Below are 21,794 nucleotides of genomic sequence, written 5' to 3'. Positions count from 1 at the left end.
AACATCCATGCAATGTTTCTTAGCATTTAATTCTTAGCAACAGCTTAGCATTTTCCTTCTGATTCATCATTTCTCATCCAAGAGGGATGGAGAAGAGAACGAGTGGGACGACGTGGGACCCGTATTGATAGATCTCTCCCGTCCCTCTTCCTAATATTATTCTCTATTCCAGTGACTGAATGAGATTCAGCAATGGGTTTGGATAAAAGGGACATATCTGCATTTTTGCTACTGTCTCCACTGACTTTGAAATCCATGTCAGACCACTTCATTCTAGGCAGGACTGACTCAGTAAAACTGTCAGGATTCGTGGAAGATCCTTTCGACAACTCCGATACAGCTTCTTGGCAATGATTTATGAATCGAATATCTTCCATTCTGGACTTTTGCTTGTACACATATGCTCCACTCCATTTTGCCTTTGATATACCATATATTTTACCCAAAACCATTGGACCGGAGCAATCTATGTAACTCCAGACACAGGATATCTCCACGTAGCTCCATCCACTCTCTAAAACTACACTTCTCAGTTTATCCTCCAGAACAAACCGCCGCAAATCAAACAAAAAGATATGTGGTGTTGTAAGTGATGACAAAATTGTTTCCCCTTCTGGAAATCCAACATCTGTGCCATTAACTCGGACGTCGATAAGCATTTTTAGAGGTGCGTGCCATAGGTCCTCTATTAATGCACCAAAACATACGGCCATGATTGGGAATTCCTTTTGGAACCAGAAAGACAATGAATGTCCCTCAACATAGTGGTCAAACCATTCTGGGGTCTTATCTTCTTCCACTATGAATTTCAAGCCATCAACCTCATGTAAAGCCTGTTGCAAAAAAGATCAAGAACAAAGTTACTTCTAATATTAATGTTTATATGGAGGAAGAATTTAAGACAACTATCTATAGAGTACAGAGTAACGAGTCTTCTGTTTAAGTAGTTCCCACAATTGAAGCACTAGATCAAGAAAGGACAATCTATCTTTGATATCTTTTTTTTTTTTTTGGTTTGTTCAGAGGTCATGTCATTTTTTATCAAATAACATCATTTCATTATGTGCGTGCTGGCACCAACTTCTTTGTAAAGTAGTTCATGATTCATCACATAGACGCAATTAAGAGTGAAAGAGAGAGAGACTAACCTGACGCAGCAAAATGCTACGAGACTCTAAGCTCAAGTGTGAGTACCATTCAAGGTTCACTGCCGACAATTCTTTTAGGTTCGGTGGAACACCTCTAATTTTTTCAATACTCCTACAAAACGAAATTTCTAGTTTTTCTAAATTAACTAGGTTTTTGAATGACAAAGGCAACTCTTCTATGCCACTATGGTCCAAACAGACATCTTTGATATTTTCCATCGTTCCTAATATTTCTGGGAATCTTGTGAGGCCGAAGCACCCAGAAAGGTCAAGAAACTCTAGGGATGCTAACTTGATACTTGGAAAGGTGTTGAGCTTCCAACAGTTTTTAACACTCAACCTTTTAAGTTTACAAAGAAATCCAATAGACACATGAACTTCAGTTAACTTGTTACAGCCTTCCAAACACAATTCTTTCAAATTTGAAACTGCAGATAAGTCAGAAACTCGTCTTAGAAATTTGCAACCTCTGAAATTCATCACGCTTAGAGACTGAAACTTCTGCGAGCCAAGATAAAAAAAATAACCAAGTCTTAATAAACTATAAGAACATCATAAAACATTAAAAAACACAAATACTAATATTTACAGCAATCATTGCATGGAACAAATTTTGACGTATTCTTGCTTCATTATAAAAAGAAATAATGATCAAAAGGGCCAATACTCTGCATGCGCTGAGTAGGACATCCGGTTGGAGGAAACTTTCCGGCATTTTGAGGATAATTAGTTCCTTGGGGTTAAAATCAGACGGTAAAGATGGACAAGGATATCCCTTCCAATCCAACACTCTTAAACTGTTGGGGAGATGCTTGGGACCTGTAGAAAACTGTGCATTTCTGATAATAAGAATCTTAAGATTTGGCATCTTTTTGAAGGCCCTTCCATTCCAATCAATCACCATATCTCCGGGCATGTCTAGATTTATGGCTTCAATCTCCCCAGAACCCTTTCATACCAAGTAACAAAGTAAACCAGAAAATCTGTCAAATGTATTACGAGTTGGTATAGAGTCCACTAAAAATATCTTAGATCATAACGCACTCGTCAAAAGATAATAGGACGTTATTCAAGGAATTGGAAGAGGAAAAACAAAAGTAGAAAAAGAAAAGAGCTATGTGCGCTGTCAAGACCCCTGAGGGAGAGATTAAGGAAAACTAGAACACCGTGATCATAAGAATTGCAATATGAAAAATATACATGTACCAATGACTCTTACCTTGTTTTCTTCCAACGCATTAAGAATGTCTTTATGAAACCATAACCTAGTGCGCTTTTCAGGCTCATATGGTGATTTCTGTCGCACAATTTCTTTACCCATGGCTTGAATCAAATCGTGCATCGTCACCTTACCATGATTCATCTTTATGAGACATTTATCAATCAACACTTGAACACCATAATCCGGGCATATACCACGTGCATACAATGCACTTCTTACATATTCAAAACTGTCACCTTGAAAGCAGCAAGCAATGTCAAGAAAGATTTCCTGTTCGTATTCCTCCAAAGCATCATAGCTTACCTTCAGGATTTGTTGGATCTCTTTAATTGGAATACTACGATAACTTTCTAATGCAGAATTCCAATCATTTGTTTCTCTACCGAACAAGTTGGAACCTATAACTTCCAACGCCAATGGAAGACCACCAGCATAGAGTACTACATTGTTTAAAACGCCCATGCAACTTGAATCAACACTACTTTGTTTAAAAGCATGCCATTTAAGCAATTCGAGACCTTCTTCTTTATTTAAACAGTCTACCTCATAAATTCTTTTAACACCATGGCTTACTAGCAAATGCTGATCCCTTGTTGTTACAATGATTCTACTACCAGAACCAAACCAATCAAGTCCCCCAGCAATTGCTTGTAATTGCTTTGGCTTATCAACATCATCAAGAACAAGAAGAACCTTCTTTTTGTGGAGCCTATGCTTTATTGTTGGAATTCCTTTATTAACATCTCTTAACTTGATGTCCTCCTCCAACAGTTCAGAAAGAAGCATTTCCTGGACATATGCTAGGCCATGATTAATTGAATTTTCTCTAACATCAGCAAGGAAACAAAAGCCTTCGAATGAGTCCACAATCGAACTGCATACTGCTCGAGCAATTGTTGATTTTCCTATTCCACCAGTGCCACATATTCCTACCATTTGGACCCCTTCATTAGATTCAACATTTAGAAGAGAATTTACTTTTCGCACTCGATACTCAAATCCAACTGGATAATCAGCAATGTGTAAAGGCTTGCGGTTAACTCTCTTAGTGACCTCTTTAACAATTGCTTTAATCAAAGCATATTCATATTGATATCTGCACCAATAACAAATTTTCTGAAAATTCAAACTAAGGGCGTCAAATCAATCTTGTGATCATCTCACAACATAAAGTGACGCCAAATTCATCAAAACATATACTCAGATACAAAATAGCTCAATATAAGACTCAAACACTTCAGATTTTGCTATGCTCATTATTATTGGCCTTATTTAGTTATTTATAATATATGTATGTAAGTACGTATAAATGTAGGTAAGTAGAAGAGTGACTATCAAATAAACTAAATGCAAATACATCAGCCAAAATAAATTCATTTTCTGTTTTCATTTTTCTTTTGATACACATAAGAGCTAATAGGAAACAATAAAGCACTTCAAACTTTGAAAGTCATAATTTGTGTTGCAGCCTCTCTTAGATGTTAATTTAGTAGCAACAATCAATATCAAAAAAAGAAATAAAAGATGTAAAACAAAAGAGAGGCAGTGGAATAACATACCCAGGCTTAAAATGGAAACCCGAGAGATTAGCAGCATCTTGTAGAGCCTGCCTCCATTTTTGCACCTTCTCCTTGTCATTTTTAAACCTCCTCTCGTGCTGAGCAAATACTTCTCTATAATTTTTTCTTTGACGTCGTACTCTTGATGGATCCACGTCATAAAAAATGGGCAAAACCAGTCTACCTTTTTTGTTTATATGCTCAAGGATCTGAACAAGCTCATCTAAGCAAGATGTAGAGGAAACATAGTTTCTAGAGAAAATAGTAATAGCCATCCTAGACTCTTGGATTGCTTTGAGAAGTGAAGGCGTAATCTTTTCTCCTTTCCTAAGCCTTTCATCGTCTAAAAAAGTATGGATACCCTTTTGTTGCAAAGCCTCGTAGAGGTTTCGAGCAAAATCAAAGCGAGAATCTTCACCTCTGAAATTGAGAAACACATCATAAGTCCATCCATAAGAGGAGGACAGGGAAAATGGTGATTGCCCAGCCATGCTAGCAAGTAGAAACGGTGTTGGACCTGCCGGGGAACGAACAAAAATACCAGTGCTTTAAAGTTCTAATATCTATATATATAATACAATTCTGACAAATGGGGGGTCATAAATTTCTCAGTGTATTATGCTATTATATTGTGATTTAAAAAAAAAAAAAAAAAGAATTGTCCAGAAGCGGACCAAAAAAAAAAATTGATTAGCAATAGAAAATCAAGTCAACAAAATCCTAGTTTCATCAGCACAGAAAACCTGAAGTTATCTAGGGGAACGAGAAGATCAAGTCAACAAAATGGTTTTCTGTCAAGATTGCTTTTAGCTGCTAATACATAAACAAGGAAAATTAGGAAAAACATGAAAAGGGAAAGTTACCTCTTGTTGGTCAGAGAGTTGACTTAGAAAATCCTACTCTTTTGGAGAGAAACAGAGGACTAGGCTTGCCAGTGCGGGGACTACGGGTTATGTTGGGGATTCTGAATCACTTTTTGGGTCTTTGAAAATCGTCCCTTGGTCCAGAGAGAGATGTGAAGTATTTTGGTTTTTGTAGTGTAGTGAGGATTAAGAGAGTTGTGGCCTCTCGAAAGCCCAGAGTCATTGTGTTGACTGTTGCGCACCTTGTGCTGATCTCATTAGTTTGTAATCATCACTTGATTGTAGTTTTATATTTCCGGGTCTAAGAATCACTTCCTTTGTTTTGCAGTAACAGTATCATCCATCTTGATCTGGTTAGTTCTGTGATCAGCTCTGTTCAGGGGAGGGCCATAACATTTTCTTTTTCGATGATCAAGTCAACAAAATGGTTTCTTTTTTCAATGATCAAGTCAACAAAATGAGCATGAAATAGAAATGCATTCACAACGAAACGACACGTAATAAAACAAACTAGTCAAGGTCATATACCCAATATGAGGTGTGAAGACGTAAATATCTGTCTTCATCTCTTCTTCGGAAACTAGAGGGAGATGCAGAAGAAAGTGAATCATCAAGACGCAGGACCACTTTAGGCTTAACTTATCTCATTTATTTTTATTTTAAAGGGTGTAAATCGGGAATTTTCCGTAAGATACAATAAATGCTTTTTAATATGAATTACACTCCTAATATTCAATCTAAGACTAATCTTTGTAAAGTGATCATTTATTTTTATCTCTGTGTGCATTCAAAGATAAAGACAATAAGTTTGATATTATTGTATGTTTGTGCTGTATGATATATCTTTTCCAAATAGAATGATGATGAGGGGTTTCTATAGACTATAAAGTAATACGTCAAAGAAATGACTTTTAGAACAATACCTTTTTAATTAAAAAATTTAAAAGTCATAACTATATGTTGAGTTATTAAACAAGATAATTTAAATAATCAAAGGTTATTTAATAAATTTTTTATGAATAGTCACATCTTTTTCTATGTAAAGTTATCTGAAAAAACAATGCAACCTTTCACTTAATAGTGTGACCACACATTTACATAATGTCTATAAAAATTAAAGAAATACAACCTTGATAACTTTTAGTGTTATTGTATTATAACTTTCTACGTGATCCTTTATATAAATATATTAATTTATATAAGAATACAACCTTTCATGTCCATATATCTTAATTTATATAAAGACACAACCTTTCATGTAAATTTGGTGAATTTATAATTTTTTAAAAACACATTTTGATTTTGAAAAGGGTTAATATAATTTTTAACCCATCAAGTTTGCTTTCATTTTGATTTTCGGCTTTTAAATTTCAATATTTTAAATAATTTATTAAATTATAGAGACCAATATTTTAAATAAAAAATTTAAGAAATTAAAATATATGATTTAAAATATGAAAGACCAAAATAAAAAATAAGGATAAACTTAAAGCAGTAACCTTTTTTAAAATATTCCCCAGTAGAATTGCAGAAGCAAATATGATTGGGTTAGAAGATCTGAGTTGTGAACATAATTATTATTCAGTTGATAGAAAGGAAAAACGACAAAACACGAGAACATTTTGAATATGCTGAGACACTATAAAATAGTGTTTAGGTTATTATCATTATATAAGCAAGGTGCCCTTAATACAGATAAAGAATGGTTCAGATGGTTATAACAAAAATGATCGTCACTTTACACGTATAATCTATATATTATAGAAACAATTGCTAATCTAAATTAATCTGTAACATTGATTTTTTTTAAAAAAAAATCTATCATCTTCCAATCACATTCATGTCCTTGCAATGCTAATCACAAATTTTTATGGAAATTGATAGTTTAAGTTTATTATTATTATTATTATTGTTATTATGGGAGGTGGTGGTAAAATGAAATATAATTCACGAATCAAAATCAAACTTTTGTGCTTGAGTCCAAAAAAAAAAAAACTTTTGTGCACAAATGCACGGCTTCAAATATAACACGTGCTCGCATCAGATTTTGCCTTGTCCATATCTATGGTATGTGCCAACTTTAAAATAAACTAACTCGAAAAAAATATATTTGTCGAAATAGCAACATGCTATAATATTTAGGCGGAAGAATTTCACGTGAGCCTTTTGAAAATTAATACCGATATGTAAAAAAAAAAACCGCAATATTTCAACTTTTAACGAGAAAAATTTTTAAAAAAATCTTGTTTAACTAATATACATTATAGCAATTTTTTGTCAGTAATAATGTAATTCATTACTACCAAGTTTAACCAAGTGTTTTTTTTTCTTTTGATGATGTTAATTTTGACCTTCAACAACACTATACTTAAGGAATGTTGATCCAATAAAAATGACAGGCAGTCCCATCAGAAAATAATTATAACAAGGAAGAGGGTAATGTGTTTATTATAATGAAAAAAAATTCCTCCGTTGCATACCAATGTTTAAATCATTCAATAAATACGCATTTTGAAAATGTTAAGTGCTTCAATTTTTATATTTAAAAAGAACATTCTTTTGATAGGTAATAATGGGAAAATTGTAATGAAATTACAAAAAATATATATATAATTGTTAAAAAAATCTCAATAACCTCCTAAGCACCATCTATAAGTTTTAGAATAACAAGTTCTACTTTGCAATTAAAACTTAATTTATGGCGCCAAAAGAAAAAAAAACTTCTTGGTAGGCTTTTTTTTTTTTTTGTTAAGATCTCATTGTAATTTTCCTGATAATAATTAAAGCTTCTATTTTATCTAATTTGTAAATCCTTTTGTTAGTTTCTTTGTAGAAAATTTACAATATATAATTATTGTCTATTTTCTTCTATGACATCATGCGGCATGCCAAATCACCTCTCACCCTTTACGCAGTTTTGCATAAAATTTATCGAGACGCATGGAATTTTTATAAAGAATCGTCCAAAATGGCTAGGTTACAACATGCTTAATTAAGCTATCACATACCAAAGAAAGAAAATTGAACTGAGCAGAGAAAACAATTTCTTTCCCTATACTAGATGGCAAAACATCAACGAGAAGGGAGAGAAATTTACAAGAGAATGGCCAATGAACAACTGCGTCAAGAAAACAAACTCTTTCCCTATTGAGGAGGTTGAGCGTGCGATGAGGGCCCTGCATTGGGAGGCATCCCTGGCTGATTTCCGGACTGCAACAAGCAAGACGTAAGAATTAGCGTCCATCGAAAATTGGAGATCTCAGATAACCCCTAACATACAGAATTCCATTGCTTTCTTTGGGGATGTTGATCCTATCTCATTCTAAACTTCATACAAATTAGAAGGGAATGCAGAGGCTAACTTAAAGATGCCAATATAATTATTTATACCACAACAAAAAAGACGAAATAGACATAGGGTCCAATTTCAGATTTCTTAAAATGAGGTAACCAAGCAAGTTCTTAAGCGACAAACTATTACCTGGTAAGGAGGATATCCTTGCATCAAAGGCATTTGTCCACCTTGCGGTCGGTTAAATGAACCACCTTGAGGGTAACCAGCATTTGATGGCCCCTGCATGTTATGCAAGTTTCCTGGAAAACCTCCAACAGGCGGTCCTCCACTTGTGGGCAAGGATCCTGAATGCATTTGATTCATGCCAACAAAAGGACCCTGTGGCCCTGGAGCTCTCATCTGATTAATTCCACCTTGCATCCCCTGAAGGCAGAAATTTCAATTGCTATGTTTCATATTTGCATGTTAATAGAGATAATACTAATAATTCATAACTTCAAAATTTTTATCAATATATAATTGAACTAGATGTCCATACAACCAAATAGATGGCTAGCGCCACCACGAGACTTGAAATTGTTGACATCGAAATGTGTCATTTTAAATGAACAAGTGCGAGTGGCGTAACTTCTAACTTAAAAAAACATAAATTAATATAGTTGAAAGTTGAACTGTTGAATAAAACTTATTATAGTGACTTCTATGCATATTAATTTCTTTTCTTTTACTACACACCCATAAATTTGAATGGGATGCATGATACAGAAACTCAGTAAATATTTATACACTAAATGTCGCAGAGTCAAAAAAATGAGACTAGATGTCCTATCATACAAAGAGGTGCTTACACCTTTTGAATGCCAGTAAGGTTTATCATTTTCTTCTCCTTTCCAAGAGATGTTCAGCAATTAATCATTAGCTCAAATTAATGAGGGAAGAGGGGGAGACACAGAAAAAGGCAATCATTCATTGCAACCAGCAAAAAGACAAAGGCAAGAATCTTCCACAGGCTATGCACAAGATCCATAAAAATGCATGATATAATTCAAAAGAACACACAGAATAACCTCAAAACTCCTACCATTGACCCTGGCATTGGCATTGGATGTGATGAAGGCACTGATGAAGGTGCTTGAAGAGATCCTGGCATTCCAAGTTGGGGCATTTGTGATGGAGGGCGAGGCATATGTGGATGAGGGAGCAAAGGCATATGGGGCATATGCTGTAGCTGTTGCATGTTTGGAGGAGGCATAGACATAGGACCCATCTGTTGTGGTAATGCCTGCTGTTGGTGTTGTGGAATCTGCTGAGGATTCTGCTGGTAGGGTTGCTGTTGATTGGCAGCAAGAAGAGAGGGATGTGGACCAGGCGGTAGGGGAGGAGCGCCCATTGAAGCAGGATGAGGTTGCTTGAGCTCCCCCTGAGATGCATCTAGAGAAGGAATGGAAAGGGGCATTGCAACCCCAACACCTGGAATGGTTCCTTCATTTCGTGTTAACCCAGGAGGGAAAGCTCCTGGAGTTGCTGGTCCCTCAGGTGCAGCAAAATTACCACCCGCACGACCAGCAAGAGGATTTTGCTCAGCATAACCTGACAGATCAGCGTATTCAAATAATCAAAGGTGTTTCATCACAGACCCACATCTAATCTAATGGTACTTGTATCTATTAGGGATTTTTATGCACAAAACTCTTCAGAGTACAACAAAGTGGGGTGGGTGGGTGTGTGTGTGAGAAGATTAAAGGTAATATCGATACCCCAGTTAGAGTTTTAAACTGGGGAGACAAAAAATACATAACCCATCAACCATATGGTTCCATAGTTTGATGGAAACAATTTAAGTCACAGGTTCAGGAGGCAATGTTAATATATTGAAATGGAGATTAAAAATTTCTTCAGATTGAAAAGGCCACTACAACAACCACCACCCCCCCCCCCCCAAAAAAAAAAAAAAGAAAGGAAAATGAACCAGGTAAAAAAAAGATAATATAATTATGAAATCATTTCACCATAAATTTATTGTGCAAGACTAATTTGAATAATTTAATTAAAAATCAATTTAATTGATTTTTTTTAGAATGCAACAGTTTAAGGTAATTAAATAATTAAAAAAAGGATAGTGCTGATTCTTTTCCTTATTTGCAAGTAGGCCCCCATGGAAAATTTTGAACATGAACAAATGATATGCTGATGACAAGGACGGGCAGACCCACACACAAAAATTTGCATGTGCACATTAACATGCCAGCTTGTGTCTTAGTTTAATATCTTTAAATATGTCGGCATCATAATATGTGTCATTGCTTCAAAATGCAGCTTACTTTCCTTTCATTAAAAATACAAACGTTACCTTGCATACCCATGCTAAATTTATCCCGAGCAGTGTCTCCTGGCCGATTTCTGCACCAAAACTTTGTTGTATGATCATTGCTACCACTGCAGTGGAAACATGAAAGCCCAGTTATTTAGGAGTTGGCCATCACTTTCTTCAAATATTCACGTTATGACCTCATTTTGCACATAGGCATAGGCATGTGACCAGGAAATTCAAAAGGCAATGTTCTTAAACCCCCCCCCCCAAGTAATTCACATAAAAGACAAAAGTGGTACAGAAACAACTTGGGGAAAAAACCAAAAAAAGAAAAAGAAGTCACATGCACAATGTATTATAGGTGGGGCCCTGGTAGTGGGACATTTTCATGATATTAGGAAAATACCAAGCACAAGCAGTTTCCAGAATAGAAAGAAAGAAAGCACAATTCAGAGCTATTACAAGGAATTTAAATCCACCTGCAGAGAAGATATCCAATAGGATGCCATGCAAGGTCCCATACACTATTATCATGAGCATTGGGAATTTCAATTTGTGGTGTATCATGCCTGCAGAACAGATTAAATTAATGATCACAGTAAGCATAACTAGCTGAGAGGAAATCCCAAAAATCGGAAACGAAAATAACACAAACTACGCTGTGAGAGGGGGAAAAGTTCAAAAACAATATAAGAACAATAGAAAGCTATAATATTCATAAGTCATCAACAGTATGGTTGACCTCAGACTGTGTACAGTACAAACTCAAATCTAGTTAAAAGCAAAACAAAATGTCGAGTAGAAAACTAATATATCTGTTTTCTCAGCCATCTGTTATTTCAAAGGTTGTTAACTGTTCTCTTGTTAAATACATCTACCTCAACAAACACTCTTCTCCCATATGAAACACATGGACCTTAACATCGAAGCACATTATCATACTGCTTTTACTTTGTGATTGTGCAAGCGAATAGATAGAGACAGATAGGCCCCCATCATATTGGCTACTATTTTCAAAATTAACAAAGTTGAACTCATTGTGACACTATGACAAACATCTGGAACACCGGAAATAAGTCATCTCCCGCAAAACCACAACTAGCTGATACCGTTCAACACTCAATCACCCAGGATATTAGCTCTGACTCGGCAGAGATCTTTGAATGGAAAAGGGAAAGCATCATTTATTCCTTCGCACCTCATAAAAGTTTCCCACAATTTTTGAGTAAATCAAGTTTTTGCACATTGTAATACTTATGCATTTGTTCTCATTGCTTTCTTGGTGTAAGAATGACTGAAATTAGGAAATGGAATAAACAGAAAACAAACCTTTTTAAAAGTTTAACTGAATAAGAGATAAGATGAAATTTGAAAGCTGTGAAACAATGGAAATGAAAAGGACAGAAGTACATGAGAAAATGAATTTACCCAACAAGCCAATGAAAAATGGAACCATCAAAACTCCCGCTGACAAAGTACTCCTCATGAAATGGATGCCAAGCCAAAGCTAACAAAGTTGCAAGTAATGCATGAGAATCGTCTTCCATCCCATCAAAGTAGAAGATAAGCAAAATGGCAATTTCTCTGAACAGTCCTATCGATGCTACACTACCAAGTAGAAGAAAATATATCCATGTTTCCGGGGAAAAAAAAAATCCTAATTCCATATTGAGTCCTTCAGATTTCTTCCAACAGAAAAACAAATATCACTTACCAGTAACATCCTTCCGATGTCCACGGAAAGATTCAAGTTCCTTCATAGCCCTTATGTCATAAAGCTGCAGAGAGGTGGTTATGTACATAAGTATTCTGGGAGGAAGAAATAATGTAATGAGAAAAATAATATAATTGAAAAAAAAAAAATCGGAATGAAACAAGGGGCCAAAAAGAAACAACACCAGAAAGCCAGAAAGCAAGAGGCAAATGTCTATTAGTTGTCTTTCTACCTTCACAGCGAACATTCTGTTGAAAATCCCAAGCATTTATTATTATTTTCATTTGTTGAGGCCTATTTGCTGTCTTATCATGTTATTCATTGTGGACCATCAATGTTTTTCCCCTTCTTTTCATGTTAATATGGTGTCTCTGCCTTTATGGTGGATTTATTGTAGCAGATATTCAGAGCCTGAATGGCAGGATTGTTACCATCTACTTACTTATATAATCTCACCTCCTACCATGAATAAAGTAAGAATTTCAGTGTAATTATTATCAGGATCTTTGGTAAAGTTACAAACCTTGATTATTTGATCCTTTGAGGCAGTTAACACCCAGTTACCATTTTGATTCCATTTGACGCATAGGACAGTGTTTTTGTGGCCATGACTGCATAACAAAAGCATGGAACTATTCAATAACTGAACTGACATGTAAACCAAAACCGTGAACACCTACACTTACAATGAGCAAAGCTCTTTCCCTCTCTTAGCATCCCAAAGCTTCACAAGATTGTCTTTGCCACCTAAATTGCAAAGGCCAAATGAAATACACATCACAATATTAAATAAAATATTCTCAGGAAAATAAAAGGAATAATTAAAACACCTGAAACTAATAGAGATTTTGTGGGATGCCAGTCAACACTCTTTACATCCCAACCATGGCCTGCCTGAGTTCAAATGTCGCAACAAAACTCAGAGGTTAGTTCATAAATAGTAAAGAAATGAACAACATCACATAAGCATTTGTCACTATAACCCCTGTGATATTTAAGAACATTTACATATAATAGTAATTTTATAACCCAACAGGACAAGAACATGAAAACTCAATTCATGGCACTTTCCTTTTTTGTCATAAAAAATATAAGAAATCCAAAGTAGCCAATTTTATTTACTTCCAACATCTAATTTCCACAATAAAACTGACGGACCATCACCAAAATTAGCGGTTAAATGGAGGACTGCTTGGGGCTTATAGACTATTAGCATCCCAAACTTTCTCCTAATTTATTTTGATATTCTCACCACATTCTGTATGCCCATGTGCCTCCGCATTCTGTGTTCAGTTTAACTCTGGCTCCTTTTTAATAGTTGCGCAAAACTTGTAGTAATAGAAGGGTGCTTGTGTCAACTGTCGGGTTGAATTATCTGATGGAGATGTATATTTCATGATACATTCAACTTATTTTTAACTTAGTTGTTGAATCTTACAATTTAATATTCAGAAACATGCCTTCTGGTTTGTCATATGCATGAAGATGCGGCAGCTATACTGCCAGTACAAAATGATTGAGCTAAATAATATGGTAATTTTCAGATCCACCAACAATTCATGAAACCAGACTCTACCAAGTAATTCATTCTCCAAGACTCAGTAACATTAAAGTCTGTACAAAAAACAGAACAATTGACCCTTTTTAAAGTGCGTAAGCAATATAAGTCAATCAACCAGCCTCGAATGAAGCAGAGACAAGCTGAGATATACTTTACTAAACATTAATGTGGGCACAACGTCTTGGGATTAAGAGGACATTATCAGTGCTCAGGCTCTAACCAATATATAAATAGAATATTGTCAGAGATTCACTTTCAAGATTCCAACCACATCAAAGAAAAACAAGGCTCACTCTCATCTCAAGTGCATCCAAAGCACATTACCAGATAATGAACGCTCTTCTTGACAACGTGCAAAATCCCAAACTTTGACAGTGGTATCATCAGAGCATGAACAGAACTTCAGATCCGTCCTACAGAAACTGTTCAAAAGGGTTACTAATGAGGATTCTAAAATTGTCAACTATAAAAGGATATAAAATGTACCTACCTTAAGGCCCGGACAGATTCTTTATGAGCAGATTTGTTGGCTTTGACATTGTTCATGTTGTTCTGCCAATACCTAGGAAAATGTTCCAGATATACAATTAAATCTAATCAGGCACATGATTTAACTTAGAAAGCTATAATAAAATAACTATGCAAATCTCAGCAGAAACCACGTGAAATAATAGATTTTATTTACTTTATTGCACCCCCATCATCACCAGAGACCATCCAGTTGTCATTGTGACTCCAGACCATGGATCTGATTGCTTGATCATGAGCCTGTATAAGTTCCAAAAATCCCCTTTCTGATATAATTATTAAACTAACAGAGAGTACAAAAATGGGATCAACACAATGATGAAAACCAATACCTGAAGAATCATTTCGAAATTAAAAGACTGTCCATTCCAAAGAGTGAACTCCCCACTCTGTGAGCCGGTGATAAGACGCCGCCCCGTTGGAGTCCACTTTATATGTTAATAAATACAAGGGGCAGCATCATAAAAGTCAGTCAGAGGAAAGCTACCCACAATATCAAAATAAATGTTCAGTTATTTTCCTTAACCTGATAAGGAAATAAAGTCAAAATTCAAGGAAGTCTTATGTTCCAGAAATGAAAATAAAACAAAATTAATTAAAAAATAATATGGAAGAAAGTATTTGGTTTTCAATTAAGTCAACAAACACAACTTTGTTAGATGCGTAGCAAGGATTTTCCTTCTCTTTTTTTTCCCCCCCAAAGTATGCTAAGCAAAGTAAGCAGCAAATCTTAATATTAGCTTCCCTACAGGAGAACAATGGAAGTCTCTCAGAAATTTACTTACCAAACAAAATCCCCAATACAATGCAGCAAAATTAAAGGGATAAAAAGACGCATGGGTTAAGACATTAAGGCATGGAGGCCAAAGGGGTGGCCTCTTGATTCTGCCACCCATTCAGACAGGTTCTCTGTTCTCTCTCTTGAAAATCTGTTTTACTGCTAAATTCTCTGTGTAATGTTTAGTTCAGAAAATGCTGAGATTGAAGTTCTGAATGCACTTTAAGCTGATCATGCTCCCATTTTCGTTCTATATTCACTAGTAAACTAGTAAATGCAAGGGTTTTATCTCTGTTCAGCCATACTAGATGAGACAATGACAAGGTAATGCAAGCTGATCTAGCACAAGTTAAATTATACCACAATAACACGGAAGATGCTTGCTTAATACATTTTACTTGGTTTTCAACAGTAAGCACTTTAAATAGAGTCTGAAACTGACAGAATAATTTGCATACATTCATATATCCATACATATAATCACGAAGAAAAGAATATATTCTATATGACATAAAATATAAAGTATCTTACACATTCTAGACACACGCGCTTTTCTTGCTGCAAATTGAAACTTTACAGCTAAGTATCATGCATTATCTTAAACATTTACTAAATAATACCCATGGTTGACTAGGGAATTTATATGACAAATGTGTGTAGTTAAAATTAAATTGTTTATATATCAATCAATTTTCTCACTGAATTCCAGCACTTTATTTCACACAAGCGAGGGCTTCTTTAGCACCATTCACCTTTGTCTGTATTGATTAACTGTGTGATGCTCCTTATGTTCAAAATCTTTTAATGCTGAGAAATAAAACTTAAAGTTTGCATATCATTTATTGATAATGAGCATATGTCAAAAACAATGCGTTGGTTTTACTCACCAGGACTTGATTGATTGAGCATCGGTTTTTATTTAGAGATGTATGAACAAATTTAGCAGCAAAGCTAGTGGATGGATTATCTGAATAGGCGACTGTTGGCAACATCTGCAAGAAGAAAAGGAAGAGAAAAGCTTAAGGTGAAAATTTTAAAGAAACAGGTAAAAAAATGCTTTGACTGATCATTTACTTCCAACATTCCTCAAGTGCAGAGTTAGAAACAATACTCTTAAAATTAATCATGTTATTAGAATAACAGGATGATCACATAAAATTGGAAACAAGGAAAATAATAAGAGGAAAAAGAAGCTCACTGACATCTATTGCTGCTGCAGGGGTAGCTTGTAATACTGTCCTATCCCTAGAATCCCGCTGCCACATACGAATCTGTAAACAATTGTAAATGATGAATGTCCAAGAGAAACAGCATAGTAATGAGATGAACAATATTATAAAACCAAAAAAAAAAAATTTGCAGTATAGCTGTGATAGGCAACATAAACAGGTATTCCGCCAGTAGTACATAAGTAATCATTACCTGCATATAACGCACAACAGTACTTGTATAATCAACAGCCCTTCTTTGGGTAAGCTTTCTCATTCTCTTCGCACCATAGCCATCACCATGACCTATAAACATATTTTTCATCAAATAAAAATCTAAAAAATTAATACAAATAATTATAAAAATGCAAACATAAGATTTTCAACAGATTCAACTGAACTTATACTCAACAAAGGAGAAGTATTATGACTTTAACGCCTTAATTCAAAGCAACGAAATATGATACAATTTTCTCAAACAGCGTCATGAATACAAAACGCAGTAAAAAATACAGTTCTGTAAAAGAGGGGAACAAGGAAAATTAACTGAATTACAGTGTTGATATAGTTGAGAGGAGCAAGGGAAGAACGTAAAAATAAAGTTCAACACAATACATAGTAATAGCAAGTTAACCTGCCACGTCCGTTGAATTCCATAAGAACAAAACCTAATATATATGGGCGCAGTGCCAAATTCAGGCATGTCAGGGATTCTATCACAAGAAATGAGGTAGGTTCACCAAATAACGGCAAGCATTCCGCATTCAGACACCCTTTCCTCCCTATGAGCTATTAAAACCTCTCAAGTCTAGCAATTATTACAAAAAGATCCTTCAAAGTTTCAAGGTAAGGCCTCATAATACAAATAATACTTCGGCCAGCGAAAGGCATGAATTTCCAAATCAGACATCATAATACTTCGCTCTCACAACTCAGAAGCAACATGCTCAAATAACTTCCTAATATTTCGATTGGCTTGGCCAAATGCGGGCTTTTTATTGGTACCCACTGGCATCTTATTTTTCATACTTACAAGTATACTTCTACAAGATATCTTATATTACAAGCTGACTCAATGAATTGTAATACATTTCCAAGAAAATCAAAAAAAAAAAAAAAAAGAATGACCCACTAGGATATAATTGCATGGATAGATTAATGTCCGAAAATCCTCGAAGCTTACCATCGTAATGTGGTGGAGGACCTCCAGCAGCGGGGTGGTGAAACTCCGGATTTATATTCGTGGAGGAAGCAGAAGGATGGCGGATCATCTGTGGCGGCGGCTGCTGTTGTTGTTGCTGCGGTGGTCCCCTGAGAAAATCCGCTTCTGGCTGTTGCTGATGAAAATGTTGCGGTGGCGGTTGTTGCTGGTGCTGGTGCTGGTGCTGGTGCTGGTGCTGGTGAGGATCATTGTACACCATTGTAACTGAGCAGTATCAACAAAATTGAGTTTTGATAGGTTGAGGACAGAATTGTCGGGCGCGATGCCAGGCACAAAGCAAAAGCCCTAAACCCCTAATTTCCTCGTTGGGGGAAAAAGGAGGAGCGGAAAGTAAGGTGGGGTCCATGGATTTTCGAGGATGATGATGGTAAAATCGTCATTTCCCTGTATCGAGAGATTCGGCTTGTATAGCTTGCAAAAATTTAAAAAAAAAAAAAAATACACAGAGATTCAGCTTGTAATGTCACCAAAAAGAATTAGAGAGGCTTAGGCCTGATTTGAAATCACTCGTGAATTTTTCAGTCGGGGTTTATAAAATACTACTTCCGGTTTTAATTATAAGATTTTATTTATACTAATTATAAATAAATTTTATAATTAAAACCAGAAATAGTATAAAGTAAAAGTTTTGTGATTTTTGTTTTTATTTGTGTGAAACATATTTATAAATATTTAAAGTCAATCCAAGCACACTCAACTTGTAAAGACAAATTTAATGAAGGTGAATAATTTTAAAGATTTTCAGGTTAAATTAGTCATTTGTATAATTAATTTATAAAGATTAGTTAATTAATCATTTATACGAATTGTGTATTGATTTTTTTAAAATGTTTATTTAGTCACTTATATCAGAAACTACCCAAAATTAATTGATAAAAACCTCTTTTAGCATCTTCAATTTATGAGAATAATTTTAGGAAAAATTTATAAGATCTTGTTTTTAGTTTGAAACAAACCTTTCAACTGTGGTCCTGCATTTAGAATTAGAGCGGCAGTTATTTTTGTTTTTTTAGTCAAATTCTTAAGAAACGATGTCAAGATTAAAATGTTTTAGACATCAATTCTGTATTATATCCTATTAGCTTACAAGAGGTCCAAATCTTAGATTAATGTCAACCATTGGATATACATATGAAGTAACCACACAATAATATTATTTAATAAGAAAATTGTAATAAGATCTCACCCAAAAAAATTAAATAAAAAAAATCCCTTAAAATCATTAAATATTATTCTGAAGTCTCAAGGAACCTTATTATAAGATATTTTATTTGTTTAATTACCAAATTGTCCTTATTTTTCTAAAATATATATTGACAATTGAAAGAACAGTAGTTAATAACTTAAAGTATAACAATTAACACAACTATAACGGCAAATATTAACAATATATTTTCTTAGCGCATCACAAAAATGTAATACTTTAGTTATTAATATTTACTGCGATAATTATTAATCATTTTATCTTAAGTTATTAACCATTACACTTTCAATTGTCAATGCAGACTTTAAAAAAAAGAAAGAACAATTTGATAATTAAACAAATAGAATCTCTTGCAATGAGGTCCTTTAGGACTTCAAATTAATTTGATAATTTTAAGAGACTTTTTTGTATTTAATTTTCTTAAATGAAATCTTATTGCAATTTTCTTTTATTTAGTACTCCTCCGATCTTTAATATAAGACCCATTTAACTAATTTGATTAGATTAAAGAAGTTAGATAAGTTAGTTAATTATAAAAAAAAGTGATATATTTTTCCTAAAATACCATAATTATCTTTTTTAATACACCTTCTTCCTCTTCCACTTGATTATGGTTAAGGGAGTATTCATAAAGGTAATTTAGAAAAAAAAAATTATAAATATTGAGAAATGGGTCTTATATTTAGGATCAAAACCAATTCAAAAATTGAGTCCTATATTAAAAACCAGAAGAATAATAACATGGCTGGGACAAGCACCCAAAGTTTTAGTAAGTTATGGGATAAATTATAAATATTAGTATTTGCATCTTTTAAATAAATCTTCAATGGACCTCACATTTAACATGTGCACATATGTTAGGCAAAACAAGTAAACATTATACTCTTCTAATACTTAATATAGGACCAATTTTTGAATTGATTTTGGTCCTAAATATAAGACTTATTTCTCATATTTATTAATTTTTTTTTTAAATTACCCCTATAGAGACTCCCTCAACCATATCAAGTAGAAGAGGGAGATGGTTTCAAAAGCACTTTTTTGCAAAACGAGGTAATCTCCTCCACATATTTACTTCGTAATCCGTAAAAGCACTTCTGAAACCATGTTTGGTTTCTATCCAAACACCCCCCTAAAAAAGATAATTATAGTGTTTTAAGAAAAACATGTCATTTTTCTTATAATTAACTAACTTATTTAACTTTCTTAATTTAATCAAATTAGTTAAATGAATCTTATATTAAGGACCAGAAGAGTAAAAATAGTGTGTGTATATATATATAACATGTGCACACGTGTAATACTCTCCCTTGTTTATATATGGGTTCCAATTTCTTTGTTTTAAGTCAACTTTTTTGGCAACTTTCTTCTTTTTTTTTTGCATATGTGAAAAATGACACGAAAAGCTTAAGACTTTCCTATATTTTTTCTGTTAATGTTTTTGCCAGCATTTATACATTGAGTTTTTTTTTTTTTGGCGCCAACATCTGTGTGTGGATATACATGGAGTTTAAAATTGGCCAAAAAAAAAAGGTACGTGGAGTTTTTGTTTAAAGTACTGAGAAAATGGGATATGCGGACCTGGGAAAGCGGGCTGGCAGTCGGATACGAAGGCCACCCGCGCGGTGCGGGTTGAAGTAGCCCGCACCTTGGCGGGCTGGCATTTTGCCAGCCCGCCTAATTTTTTTTTTTTAAATTTATTATATTAGTATGAGTTAAGCCTAATTTAAAATGTTGAAATTAGGCTCCGAGTTTTTAACTTGAGTAATGGATCCTAATAAAAAAAAGAGAATTAATTTAATAATATTAGAAGAATTTAAGAAAAACTAACATAATATATTTTTTATAAATATTAATTTAACTAGTTTTCTTATCCAAATTAATAAGTAAATCTTTTATGTGTGTGTATGTATGACTATATGAAAATCGTATTTATCTAATCTTATGAAGCCGTGCATACTAACGACAAAGATATAAAAATAAAATATGGATAGTGCTCTTCATATAACCATACATATATATGAAGTGCTTAATTAATTATATATTAATGATATGGATGAGGTAATGTCCATATGAAATTTAATAGTCAAAATCATTTAACTATATATATAATGTTTAAAATCAGAAAAGTAAAAAAAAAAACGGGCTGGCAGGCTGGCCCGCCAACCAGCGGGTTAGCCAGCGGCGGAGCGGGCCAAAAGCGGTGCGGGCTAGAGTAGCCCGCACCGTGGCGGGCTGGGAAAACATCAACCCAAGCCCGTCTTTTTTGGTGGGCTGGGCCTGCGGGCCCAGCCCGTATTACCAGCTCTAGATATACCACCATCTTGGAGAAATTTTTAATTAAATGAAATGTAAAAAAAAAAAAGTTTTAAAGATATTATCTGTCAAATATAAAAATTTTGAGAGAGTCAAAACCCAAACGCGTCGAAAAGTCTGCGTATATTATTCACAACACGGTTCTGTTTCTCTTTCTTCTTCAATCAGATATTTCTCAACAAAAATTTCAAAACTTTCTTCTGTTTTCCCTCTCCTCAACCAACGGAAATTCCAGCTCCCTCTTTCTTCTCGTCCTCTGTTGCTCAACAATCTCTCTTTTCCTCTCTGCAAGAAAAAACAAAAACCAGAGATAACAAAAACAACAACGTATCATCATACGAATCAGATTTCAGCTCCTTCTTTGGTTTTCATCCGCTTCCTTACGTCGCCGTTCAATCGGTTTTCTCGTTTTGTGTTGAGCTTTTTGTTTTCGTTTCTTCTTCGTTGTTGAAAAGTCGTGGGGGTTTTTTCTTCGTTCCATTTTGCGGCCTTGCAGGTGAGAGAGAAAAATCTAATGCTGTGTCATTTTCTGAGATTCTTTTGCAATGAAATGTTATTGTGTTATTTTCGTGTTGATAAGTTTTCTGGTTTAGCTCAAGAATGAAAGTTTTTTTATTCTTTTGTCTTCAGGGTTAATGGCGGATCAGATGGATTACTCGTCCGGGAAGGCGAGGTTTACGTTCTTCAATCGTTCGCAAACGATGCATGCGAGCCACTCGGAGTCCTTTCAGAGACCCCCCCTTCAATCCAGTATTGATCGCACAGGGTCAATTAATAGATTCTACAGTCCAATGGAATCGATGAAATCCGCCGCCGAATTTCTCTCAGAGGGAAGGTCAAGAAACTATGCAATCTCTTCGATGCC

The 21,794-nt window shown here is 34.6% G+C and overlaps 2 protein-coding genes across 2 annotated transcripts; both read right to left on the bottom strand.

Annotated features, from left to right (window-relative positions):
- Positions 1-1,710: 1,710 nt before the first annotated feature.
- LOC114741740 (TMV resistance protein N) lies at positions 1,711-4,420 on the bottom strand. Its single transcript, XM_028929998.1, has 3 exons — positions 3,930-4,420; positions 2,368-3,466; positions 1,711-2,097 (listed from the first exon to the last, which is right to left on the bottom strand). The coding sequence occupies exons 1-3, from the start codon at positions 4,418-4,420 to the stop codon at positions 1,711-1,713; spliced, it is 1,977 nt and encodes a 658-aa protein (XP_028785831.1).
- A 3,287-nt stretch (positions 4,421-7,707) lies between these two features.
- Positions 7,708-17,702, bottom strand: LOC114741751 (flowering time control protein FY-like). The gene is made up of 18 exons (XM_028930006.1): positions 17,371-17,702; positions 16,402-16,493; positions 16,182-16,250; positions 15,867-15,971; positions 14,534-14,629; positions 14,359-14,441; positions 14,164-14,235; positions 13,998-14,095; positions 12,943-13,002; positions 12,799-12,859; positions 12,636-12,723; positions 12,113-12,176; positions 11,827-11,905; positions 10,878-10,967; positions 10,438-10,523; positions 9,169-9,677; positions 8,274-8,510; positions 7,708-8,002 (listed from the first exon to the last, which is right to left on the bottom strand). Exons 1-18 carry the CDS (start codon positions 17,606-17,608, stop codon positions 7,937-7,939), a joined length of 2,193 nt encoding a protein of 730 aa, XP_028785839.1. The 5' UTR covers positions 17,609-17,702; the 3' UTR covers positions 7,708-7,936.
- Positions 17,703-21,794: the final 4,092 nt, after the last annotated feature.

This window comes from Neltuma alba, unplaced genomic scaffold, assembly GCF_004799145.2.
Source record: "Neltuma alba isolate B1F8T4 unplaced genomic scaffold, ASM479914v2 tig00003512_pilon, whole genome shotgun sequence".
In the NCBI taxonomy this organism is placed as follows: Eukaryota; Viridiplantae; Streptophyta; class Magnoliopsida; order Fabales; family Fabaceae; genus Neltuma; species Neltuma alba.
This window is presented reverse-complemented; position numbering and strand designations above follow the sequence as displayed.

Excerpts from the sequence above, each read along its gene's own strand:
- LOC114741740 (XM_028929998.1), bottom strand. The coding sequence starts at position 4,420 with ATGGCTGGGCAATCACCATTTTCCCTGTCCTCCTCTTATGGATGGACT. Across the intron at positions 3,467-3,929 it reads GGTTTCCATTTTAAGCCTGG|ATATCAATATGAATATGCTT; the intron begins GTATGTTATTCC and ends TTATTGGTGCAG. Across the intron at positions 2,098-2,367 it reads ATGCGTTGGAAGAAAACAAG|GGTTCTGGGGAGATTGAAGC; the intron begins GTAAGAGTCATT and ends TTGGTATGAAAG.
- LOC114741751 (XM_028930006.1), bottom strand. The coding sequence starts at position 17,608 with ATGGTGTACAATGATCCTCACCAGCACCAGCACCAGCACCAGCACCAG. Across the intron at positions 11,906-12,112 it reads ACATCGGAAGGATGTTACTG|CTTTGGCTTGGCATCCATTT; the intron begins GTAAGTGATATT and ends CAACTTTGTTAG. Across the intron at positions 9,678-10,437 it reads ATTTAGCATGGGTATGCAAG|GTTATGCTGAGCAAAATCCT; the intron begins GTAACGTTTGTA and ends CTGATCTGTCAG.